Source organism: Pelobates fuscus, chromosome 8 (assembly GCF_036172605.1).
Source record: "Pelobates fuscus isolate aPelFus1 chromosome 8, aPelFus1.pri, whole genome shotgun sequence".
In the NCBI taxonomy this organism is placed as follows: domain Eukaryota; kingdom Metazoa; phylum Chordata; class Amphibia; order Anura; family Pelobatidae; genus Pelobates; species Pelobates fuscus.
Window position 1 is genome coordinate 165,057,441 of NC_086324.1, and position 12,440 is coordinate 165,069,880.

At 40.5% G+C, this 12,440-nt stretch overlaps 1 protein-coding gene across 1 annotated transcript in view; it reads left to right on the forward strand.

Annotated features, from left to right (window-relative positions):
* Positions 1–12,440, forward strand: part of PEMT (phosphatidylethanolamine N-methyltransferase) — a 440,725-nt gene that overhangs the window by 65,811 nt on the left and 362,474 nt on the right. The window contains exon 4 of the mRNA XM_063430686.1: positions 2,925–3,070. Coding sequence (XP_063286756.1) covers positions 2,925–3,070 — 146 coding nt within the window. The remainder of the gene's footprint in view (positions 1–2,924; positions 3,071–12,440) is intronic.

Consider the following 12,440-nt stretch of genomic DNA (forward strand, 5'->3'; position numbering starts at 1 on the left):
ACTTTCCCTAGACGGGTCGCAGTCACATGACCTTGAGGACAGATGGCCTCTCTCGTAGTAGTGGATCCGCATCCCTCGTATGTATTGCCTTTTCAACCAGAAGGACAAACAGAGTTATGACAAAGTGCTGTAATAACTCTGATAACCAGCTCGGGAGATGTGTTGTGTCTGCAGAATGGAGAGTTTGGGTCGTCACGTGTATCGGGCCTGCATTATTAACTGGTTCATTGCCAGAACCGGCGGGTTGTTTTAGTATTTTTTATCTATTATCCAGCTGGGCAGAGCTTTGGGCTTGTTCTCTCCGGACACCTTGTGCAAACACTGGACTGGAGGCTTTCTACCAGAAAAAGCATATTTATATGTCAGCGCCCTGGCAGCAAGGGGATCCTCCATGTGTTTAATCTATTAATTCACATAAGGTCCATTTCACCTCTAGTGCATTTCAAGTCACATGCTTCATGATAACACGCTTGCTAATTTTGAACCGCTATATTATAAACAAGGTTTGTGTTTCTGATTACTTTTAAGCTGATTTCATGGTCAGTGAGCATAATCGTCCGGCGCCACCCAGGAGAATTTAAACTGAGTAGCATTACAGCTCACATATGTAGCCATAATTAATATATATAAATACTATTTACAGAATTTAAAGGATTACCCAATCTTTTGAGCCAAGTGTACCTGTCACCAGATTTGAGTATGACATTGCTAAAATCTCATGCAGTGCAGCGCCAGTTTTTCATTGTGCACAGGTTCAATCCTGTTCTAAGTAAAGGAACACAGACAATATCCAAGGTGTACACTCCAAATGGAAGTGAATGTCTAGGAATAGGTACAACTTAGGTTAAATAAGTAGCTTCCATGCCAAGAAATCTAGTAAAAACCTTTATTAGTCCATAAGGCATAGAGCTACTATTCACAGTGAAAGGGTCCCAAATAGGAACAGAGTATATATGTTAGGTATAGGGAAACACCATAGGGTGCAGACAGGCATTCCACTATAGAGGGATATCTTGCTATTAGGCAGAATCAATAAGTGGTGATAAGGAAAGGGGAAAGTGGTCTAAATTCCTACACAGAGAGGAGGATAAAAAAAAAAACCCCACCTAGATGTCTACTAATTGAAGATTAATCAGGTTCAAAGCAGAAGGGAGGTATCTCCATGCTATTGTAGCGACCACTATTCCATCCCCCACCATAACCACCATACCCCGCAGCCAGTTAACTAGCATCTGTCCCTAATACCTCCGCACAGAGCTAGTGTCTACCCGAACCAAGGACCCTATATATATATAGGTAACTCCAACACAAAATAAAAAGGTGCTACCTAACAAGAGCAAAAAGGGCTCAGTTTACTTATTTTAATATGCACTTTTGCTCTTGTTAGGTAGCACAAATCACTGCTGCTCTGCAAGAATATTCCTTTCCATTGTGGACTCTACTAATCTGGACTATTGCTAAGTTATCTGGACTATACTATTTTCTTTGTACAATATATTTACATTAAAGGCGCACCCTTTCACCCTATCTTTAATTATCTATAGGGGATTAGAGGGTACCCCCTTGTCCGTAGGTGTGCTGCCTGTACAATACACATACTTTTTAATTTTGTGGCATTTTAGCGCTGATCCTACCTTGACCTTTTTTGTTAGATATTGTAGTTTAAATGCTCACCACAATTAATAGAATAAGTCATCAAAATACATCAATTGAGGTATTCCAATTTCTACTCATTTTTTTTCTGCCACGATAAATTAAGGCCAAATGGAACGCTTTGTGTTGGTGGGCGAAGCAGAATATGAACAGCATATGCAGCCACAATTAGAGTCTAATCACTAGGCTACAGGTTAATGCATAAATGATTACACAGAGATACATTCATAGGAAAAGAAGGATGTTACCTTAGTAACAGCTAATGCAATAGCTATACATTTTTGTGTGATTGATTAACCTACTTTTTGCATTTGCGTCACTTTTTTTTTTTTTTTTTGCGAATGGGCATTTTATTTGAAAGATGGTTGACTGGTATTTTAATGAATCATAAAGTGAAAACGGGGCTTTAGGAGCAGCCTTGCAAACTGGCATTTTGCTCGACCTGGCACTTTCGAGTAGTTGGTAATGCCAAGCACAACCTTTACATTCGCAACAGTACACACATGGTGAATCCAGTTTTATGACAGCAGTGATTAATTACTCACGAAATGCGTAATCAAAAATTACCATAAAATGTCTCCTTTTGCAAACAGATCATCCCAGGAAAGTCAACCTGTTCTTCAATTACTAATGTTTATTTTTTAACCTCATTTGCACCCAAAAAAGATTTTAAACCTTTGATAAAATTATGCTACAAAGGCACACGCAAAAACTGGTGTCTTGTCCAGAGTCTTATTTAATATTGGTTGATTTAGTACCAGGCGGATGAGAAATCAAACACATAGTTAAAGATATATACTCTTCTAAACTGATGCACCATTATTGCAGCCCAGTTCCTGTGCTATTAGCATAACTGTCCTGCAAATCAAATCTTGTGGATTCTGTTGGTTCCCGTGGTGATTGCGTCAGTTTAGAACTGTGCCCCACTTTTGTGTTTGCCTCTCCCCCAATAGATAAATACGAGCAGAGGTCAAACTACAGAGCTGTTAATGACCTTGGAACGAATCTGTCAATGATTTTTATTAAGGTGCTCGTCCCCCAAAAAAGGGTTGTTTTAAGGCAATAGTACAAGTGCCTAGGTGGTGGGTTGGATTTTTAATGCCACCCCCAGATTTTGGCCAGTAATGTGAATAGGAACAAGTCAGTGTCGTGGTGTTGGTTTGTATTCCTGCTACAAATAGATTTTTCAACTCTCATGGTACATATATGAGTTTTATTGTCGTCTGCTTTAATTTTCCCTCTAATTTCTTAATCTGACATTTCTCTTACAGTTTTACAGAAGCTATGAGGACACAGCCCAGTCTGGGGGTTTTAGAGACACCCGGACCATATTACCTGGGGCTGATACTTCTGGGTGCCGGAGGGATCCTTGTGATATCCAGCTTTCTCGCTCTGGGATTTGTTGGGACATATTTAGGTGAGAGTAAATAGCGGACAGATCATTGTCTGGTTCATATCAGTCTGTATAATCAATGTTTTAATAAATGTATTGAAACACAAATAAGTGTATGCAAAATGTGGGGGGGGGGGGGGGAACTAATTTACTTAAAGAAACACTATAGGGTCTGACTCCCTTAAAATAGTAAAATCTTACATTTACCTTACCTTTATTCCAGTCTGCTGCTGCTGGCTCACCCCCTGATCTGCCTGCTTGGCTGACATCACCAGAAGTGTTGATCTGAGCCAACCACAATGCTTTCTCGTAGCAAAGCATTGGGTTGGCTTAGACTGTCAAGAAGGCAGATCATGGGCAGAAATAAAAAAGAAGGAGAAGGTGGAATAAATCCCACCTAATGGGGGCGCTAAACGTAAGAGATAAACAGTGTCCTGTAGGTGATCAGAATTAGTAAAGGGATAATATTCTGTATGAACTAGAGAGATCTCTTAAGAAAAGTGAAATTTATTATGCATCACAGTGCAATTAATCCATGTAAAAGAATAGTATAAAAACAAGATACATAGCATCCAGTACAGAGATGGTAGCAATATACAGTCCTATTGTAAGACCTGGGAACAAATGCTCTGCATCAACCACTAGATAGACCAGTAACTCAGTAAAAGATAAACTAGACAGCCCCTGGTCGCGACTTCCAGGGCTGAAATATACTTGCAACTTGGTCAGTGGTGATAGTGTTATGGTCTCTGGACGTCGACTGGATGGTGAATAGAGCCTTATTTAGAATGCTTCAAATACTTCTAGAATATTGTACGAACCCTTTCTAATAAATACAATTCTTCAAACTGATCCCTCGTGTGGGAAAATGTTCAATTATGGTTACCGGTAATTCAGGAAATTACAATTTTGTGACCACTGCCCTGTTTCGCAACTCATTGCAGTTACCTCTGCAAACTGGGGGGTTAATAATGTTTTGTAAACTTACTAACAAATCTAATTTTGGACAGATCACCAACTGAAAACACATTCAAAGTCATGCTGATTTTATTAGAGATACAATGCGTTGATCAGAGGTTTTAAACTCCACTAAAGTATTTGTATGTTTTTATTTTGTTTTTGTTTCATAACAACTTCTATTTCATAACCAGCATTGGATTGGGGGTAAGGAAGAACTGGACAGACACTGCTTTACCTTGCTTAGCAATAATTATTTTTAAATATTTATTTTTTTAATAGTGTTTTGTAAACATTAAAAAAAATCTAATTTTATTATACTGTACCAGAGTGCAGCTGGTTGTCTTAAAGGGACACTCTAGGCATCCAGACCAATTCAGCTCTTTGAAGTGGTCTGCGTGCAATGTTCCATGTCCCTTAACCCTACAGTGGTAATTATTGCAGTTTCTGAGAAACTGCAACAATTACCTCTGAGGGTTAACTCCTCCCCTAGTGGCTGTCTACCAGATAGCCACTAGAGGGACTTCCGGAATTGAAACGGACCTCCAGCATGACAACCTCCAGCGTCAGATTTTTCCCCATAGGAAAGGATTGAATAATGCTTTTCTATGGGGAAATCCTAATGCGAGCGCGGCCATTGCCACGCATGCGCATTAGGTCTCCCCTGCTAGCTGACGTTGGCGAGGGAGGAGCGTGGGCGGAGCCTGAACCAGCGCCAAGGGACATCGGTTCTGGATTCAAGAAAGTGTCTGAAGGGGCTTTGTTTTCCTGGCTCCATAGAATCCCTTTAAAGGGACACTATAGTCACCCAGACCACTTCAGCTCAATGAAGTGGTCTGGGTGCAATGTCCCTCAGGTTTTAACCCTTCACATGTAAACATAGCAGTTTCAGAAAAACTGCTATGTTTACTTAGCAGGGTTAATCCAACCTCTGGTGACTGTCTTCCTGACAGCCGCTAGAGGCGCTTCTGCGACGCTGGATGCAAAATTCACATCCAGCGTGCAGAATGTCCATAGGAAAGCATTGAGAAAGGCTTTCCTTTGGACTGTTAGAATGCGCGCGCGGCTCTTGCCGCGCATGCACATTCCGCTCCACTCAGGAGCTGATATCGGCGGGGGAGGAGAGGTCACCATTGCCGAGGGAGCCCGGCGCTGGATTAAGGTAAGTGGCTGAAGGCGATTTAACCCCTTCAGCCCAGCGGGAGAGGGACCCGGAGGGTGAGGGTGCCCCAAGGATTATATAGTGTCAGGAAAACGAGTTTGTTTTCCTGACACTATAGTGATCCTTTAATGTATTTCAAGTAGCACCAAACCCCAAGATCTGATTCTTCCCAGCCAATATTCCTCTTCAACCAATAAATATTGAGCTCTATCTCAGCCAATCATGGTGTTGCATTGCTTATCCATTACAGAAGCACTGCACAGGATCTGTTCTGGTAACATGTACAAGTAGTTTCACTTCACTGTTATTTCATGAAAGAAACTACTGACACCATGAATGCTGCTGTCCATATGGGCAGTTGCATTAGAGCTTTTTTAACGGATGCTACTGGTGTCATAAACCCCTTTTGACGACCTTAAGGGTCTCTCTCGACCAGTGGGGGATCTTGATAATAAGGCATGTCTTTTTGCTTATGATACAGATTTGCAACAGGGTTGATGTTCCAGGAGGGATAAGCCAAATGGCTAATGATTTAGGTAAACCAGAAAAATGGTCAGAGTTGTGGCAACTGACATTTAACATGGATAAGTGCAAGATAATGCATCTTGGACGTAAAAACCCAAGGGCAGAGTACAGAATATTTGATAGAGTCCTAACCACTAACATCTGAGGAAAGGGATTTAGGAGTAATTATTTCTGATGACTTAAAGGTAGGCAGACAATGTAATAGAGCAGCAGGAAATGCTAGCAGAATGCTTGGTTATATAGGGAGAGGTATTAGCAGTAGAAAGAGGGAAGTGCTCATGCCATTGTACAGAACACTGGTGAGACCTCACTTGGAGTATTGTACGCAGTACTGGAGACCGTATCTTCAGAATGATATTGATACCTTAGAGAGAGTTCAGAGAAGGGCTACTAAACTGGTTCATGGATTGCAGGATAAAACTTACCAGGAAAGGTTAAAGGATCTTAACATGTATAGCATGGAGGAAAGACGAGACAGGGGGGATATGATAGAAACATTTAAATACATAAAGGGAATCAACACAGTAAAGGAGGAGACTATATTTAAAAGAAGAAAAACTACCACAACAAGAGGACATAGACTTAAATTAGAGGGGCAAAGGTTTAAAAATAATATCAGGAAGTATTAATTTACTGAGAGGGTAGTGGATACATGGAATAGCCTTCCAGCTGAAGTGGTAGAGGTTAACACAGTGAGGGAGTTTAAGCATGCGTGGGACAGGCATAAGGCTATCCTAACTATAAGATAAGGCCAGGATCTAATGAAGGTATTTAGAGAATCGAGCAGACTAGATGGGCCGAATGTTTCTTATCTGCCGTCACATTCTATGGTTCTATGACTCATTATATGTAACTCGATTGTTGACTGAGCTCTGAATAAACTGAGCCATCAATCAAGCCGCCCACCAGGGGAAGCCCATTAATATTCTGTTTGTGGTGTCATGGAGAAACGATCATACTATGCTATCAACTCGGCTACTCTGGCCTCAAATGTAAAATTCACTTTGAATTCTATTTTGTATTCTCGTTTTAGTACATAACCCGTATATCTTCTACTCCGTTTTAGCTAGGTGTTTGGGGCGTAGAATGATAGAGAATTCCAGCGGTTCAAAGAGTGACTGCAGGGTGTTAAGAGTTTAAAAATGTAAACATAAATAAAAGGTTTTTAAATACTAAACAGCATTACAAGGATTACTTTCCCTGCACACAAAACTAGGACTTATATTTCCATATTGTCCCCAGGGGGAAATAAGACCAAAGCAGATTTAGCACAGAAACTCCAATGGGTTTAGCAAACTCTGTAAACATATTCAAACTCACTTTTGGCATACGATCTGTTCTGGACAGTTCCCAATTTAGTGACGAAATCCCCCGAACGGTATACGCAGATACCCAGAAAATGGCTGACATGTGAGAGCACAGGTAACTGATTAGAAAATTTGTAATAATTAATTTTAATAATGTGCAAAAGGAATGGATAAAAGTGGTCGAGGACACGATTCAGTATTTAAATCAAATAATCCTTATGTGCTGAATTCCGAGTGAAATCTTCGGAGTAACCATTTTGCTTCCCTCATTTTCACAAAGATGTTTTCTACTTATTAAAATGTACATGGGAACCCCCTAGAATGAAATTCTTTCAAATATAGGGGTACCTGACGTGAGTTATAATTCACACTATCCCATAATCCTTATTAATTGACGATGTGAGTAATAATTCACACTATCCCTGTATCCTTATTAATTGACGATTTGAGTAATAATTCACACTATCCCTGTATCTTTATTAATTGATGATTTGAGTTATAATTCACACTATCCCTTTATCCTTATTAATTGAAGATGCATGTATTTGCACTATCCCTGTATCATTATAGCTCGGTGCTCTGAGTGATGACTTTCGCTCTCCCTGTGCATCCTAGCAGTGCGGCTGTGATAGGTGATGTGTAATGTTGTCCTGTTTATTAATCAGTCTGCCAGACCTTTACATTGATTTCTAGCTAATCTCAGATCTCATTGCCCCAAAGTGGTTAATTCCTGCTGGGAGTGCGTGCCCTGCGGTCTGTCTCAGGCTGCGTTGCCAGCAAGTCCTGCTGTTTCAGCTCTCTGACTGATGAGTTTGTGTAACAGGGTGAATTCAGATCTGGATCCCTGCATGGCCTGTCCTAGTTACTTACACCTTGGCTATCAGGTCACGCTTCTCGTTCTCAGTCCTGCTCCTATCTCCTTTATCCATGCACTGTGCTCGCAGTCCTGCCGCCCCAGCCTCCCTGCGTCCGCTTTCTTGTCTCTCCATCAGAGCTCTGCATGGAGGTTTATATTCCCGGGGCTGCCATTCTTTCCGTATAACATTTCAAACAGATGTATGATACTGTATATAGGGCAACATGTTCTACACTGCCATAATACGGTCACCTTTTGGTCCTTTGGACTCTCGTATTATTTTTAAGTTAAATTATATAGACAGTCACGGGAAAAAAAAGGACACCTACTTTGAATTCTATGGTTTTACATATCAGGATATAATAACAATGATCTGTTCCTTAGCAGGTCTTAAAATTAGGTCAATACAACCTCAGATAAACAACACATGACATATTACACTATGTCATGATTTATTAAACAAAAATAAAGCCAAAATTAAGAAGCCACGGCTTACGGCTTCTATAGGAATTAAGCTAAGTAGCAGACAGGTGCTGCTAATAAAATGGCCTTGATTCATTGATCATCAGCAAGTGTGGCCACCTCTATAAAAGCCAACGTTTTGGTAGTTTCCTGGTCTGGAGCATTCAGGTGTGTGTTAACACAATGCCAAGGAGGAAAGACATCCGCAATGATCTTGGAGAAGCAATTGTTGTTGCTGCCCATCAAACCGGGAAGGGTTATAAGGCCATTTCTAAAAAATGTAAAGTCCAGCTTTCTACTGTGAAAAAGATTATTCAAAAGAGGAAAACATACAAGACAGTTGCCAATATTCGCAGGAGTGGACATCTCGGCAAATTCACCGGAAGATCAGACCATGCAATGCTCACAGAAATTACAAAAAAAAGAGTTACATCCCAGACGCTACAGACCACAGTAAACATGTTAAATGTATTCTCTCTGAAAAGAACATGGAAGCATAGCGTAGGTTTACAAAGTTGCATCTGAACAAACCACAAGACTTCTGGAACAATGTCCTTTAACAGACAAGACCAAAGTGGAGATGTTTGCCCATATTTCCCAGCGCCACATGTGGTGAAAACCAAACACAGCATATAAGCACCAACACCTCATAGCAACTGTCAAGCACGGTGGTGGAGGGGGGGATAATTTGGGCTTGTCCTGCAGCTACATTGCAGGAACCTTGCAGTCATTGAGTCGACGGTGAGTTCCATTGTGTACCAAAGTATTCTAGAGTCAAGTGTGAGGCCTTCTACCCGACAGCTAAAGCTTGGCCGAAATTGGGTCGTGCAAAAATAAGTGTCCCAAGCACACCAACAAATCTACAACAGAATGGCTGGAAAAGAAAAGAATCAAGGTGTTGCAATGGCCCAGTCAAAGTCCAGACCTTATCCTGATTCTGTGGCGGGACCTCAAGAGAGCTGTGCATGAACAAATGCCAGCACACCTCAATGAATTGAAGAAACATTGTAAAGAAGAAGAGTGGGCCAAAATCCCTCCACAGCGTTGTGAGAGACTGATAAAGCCATACAGAAAAAGATTACTTCAGGTTATTGCTGCTAAAGGGGGTTCTACAACCTACCGAATCATAAGCTGTACTTATTTTTTCACACATGGCTTTTCTATTTTGGCTTTATTTTTATTAAATAAATCATGCCACGGTGTAGCATGTCATGTGTTGTTGTTGTTCATTTGATGATGTATTTATCTAAGACTTGCGAAGGAACAGATCATTGTTATTATGTCCTGGGATGTAAAACCATAGAATTCAAAGAGGGTGTACCTTCTTTTCCCCATGACTGTATGTTTGTTTTGTTTTTTTTATATAAAATTTGTTTGTTTTTTGTCCCAATGGGCAGATCATATTTCAAATCCTTTTCAAAACAGTTTAAATATTTCTGTGCAACATGGAATCCATCAATCTTACAGCAACACAGGTATATATTGTCTGCCTGGGATTGTATGAGCAGGATCCATTCTTTGCATTCTCCTCTCTTAATTTGGCTGCTCGAGGAGAGGAGACGAGCTTTGTAGGCCGCATTGTATTATAACAGATTTATCACAAGGGGGGGGGGACTAAAATTATGAAGAAAAAAAAAATGTCAATCTTTATTTAGCAACAAAAGGAAATGATGACACAGTCAGGATTCGCCATGCAGGTGATAGAATAAGTGTGAGTACAATACATACATTAGAAACCAAATCTCGCTGTCGGCATATGGCGGTAATTTACATATTAAATGTCCATAATAGCACAAAAGAAGCCTATCATTAGCAATCGGCAGAATCCCTGAGGAGTACATATCGCTTCTGGATACAAAGTAAAGTAATGCTTTCTCAGGTTCTAGAGACTTGGCCTTTGCCCTTGTGATATATAAATGCATGTCTCCCAACACTTTCGCATACTAACAATAGTACAAGACAAGCCGCGGTCAGGGAAACAGAAGTCAGAATAAACGTACGTAAAAGGCGATGGTCAAAATTGGAGGCTGTGCCTTTTAATTGCGGCCTTTGGAAGCCGCCAGCGCTCGTGGGAACGCCAGTGCAGCTTACAGCCGTGTAGCGTGGAGAGTGGAGGGACCCCGGCAAGAGGTAAGTGTTTAACTGTTACAGTGTCCGCGCTGCTAGGGAGCGTATTCTGGTTCGACCACGTGACAGGGTGCAAGTGGATGGTCACTGGTTGGAAGATATGTCAATCTGTCCACAAGCCTTTGGCGGTGGTGTTTTTGAAATAATGCACATGTTGCTGTTATAGATATAAATATATATTTATTTATTTTATACAAGTTACACCCCAAGCTTACCTGACCCATCAAGGCAAGCCTGTAACACATACATATATTTTAGTGTAATCTAAAAGTTTAATTTGAGAACTGGATAGCCCCAGTTTTTGTCAAAATGCTCTCGTATAGTTTGACACAAACCGTAGGGAAGACGCCTAAAGCCTCATTAAACGTTAACCATTACACTAAGCAGTAATAATACAGTAAGCTGTACTGTTAATAGTACTTACAGCGTCACTTTAATTATCTGACTGTAGGTAATGAGTGACCTTTTTTTGCTCTTGTTTGAACAGGCAGCTTGTATAGATAGTGCACCATGTGCGTACATCTAACCCACCCTGCGAAGGACAACCCAGGGCTCCCAGTGCCATTATTGGTACAATTAAATGTGTTTAACTCTTACAAATATCAGTCGTTAGAGGAAAAACTTAAAAACCAATCACTTTTCCTTGTTTGTCAGCATAATTAGCGCTGCTGTTTGACTTTTACCTCCGAAGGCACCCGGAGTTGGTCAAATCTGGAATAGAATGGTCAGTCGCGTGTGATTGTCGATGGCTGCAATAATGTTTTTATTTTTCTACCTCTCTGAAGCTAGATTAAACCGGGACTGTCTGGCTTCGTAATTTGCTCCTGAATACTGGTCGCTCGATGTAATGAGGTCGTTTTCTCTTACTAATGAGGAAACACAGGAATACCTCCGGAGGCAAAATGTGTTATTAGTACTTTAACTTTCTACTTTGTAAATCCACTTACAACAAAAATACAGACATAAAACATAAATCAACAGGTGATTTAACAGGGAAATTAGGTGATTTTGCAGGGTGTCGAGGCTACTGATATATAAATTAACCTCCCATGGACAAATGGGGACCCAATGGATTGCTGCAGACTTGATTAATTGTTTTTAATGCATTATCTATCTAATACATATAAAATGGAGGGTCATCGTTAAAGTTTGCATTCCCTTTATAGCTGGCAAAGCATCATGTTAGTTGGCATTCATGTCTTTTGTTACTTTGGGACAGGAGGTTGCTGTTTTGGAGGGGATGGGGGGGTTCACAATGAAAACATTTTATTGTGGAATTGTCACAGCGTTTAACATGGTCAAAAAAAATCAATATTCCGTTAGCACTACCAGACCCGTCGATGTGCCGTGCAGGACTGCGGTCACCTAAAAAATAATTCTATAATAATTCTCTCATCAAGTTTTAATAAGGAAATTGTTTTTTTTTATGAATTATATGATTGAAAACTTTTTTTAACAAAAATTCATCCCTGCCTTATATGACTGGGTTCTTGGGCCGTATACATGCACCTTGGGTTGGACCGTGTTTGAAAACTGACTGATACAGATTCGCTTTAGTGAATTTCTGGAAATGAAAAGTGAACCAGAACAGAATGGGTGAGATTTATAAAAAAAAAAATGAAAAGCTCAACCAATTGCTAACTTCTTGTTAGCTGTTCAGTTTGCAAAAATCTTACCACGACGATTCTACGTTAATTCGCCATTCTAAAAAAGAAGTAGGATATATTTGCTCTGTTACCCCTTTCAAATGGCGTAGTGGCTTGCAGAGGGTTAACGATGAGTCATTTGTCGAAATTGAGGTTTCTGTGCCATGTCAGACCCTGTGCTGCATTGTCTACTGTGTTAGTATGAAAAGCAGGCATTGTTTGGCTAAAGATGTAATGTTGCGTTGTCTGCGAGTGTAGGTCAACTCTACAAGAACTCAGCACCTAAAGATACGCACATTACAAATGATTATCACACGGAACAATGGCGCCTCGGCTGCAATTTGGGACCGAT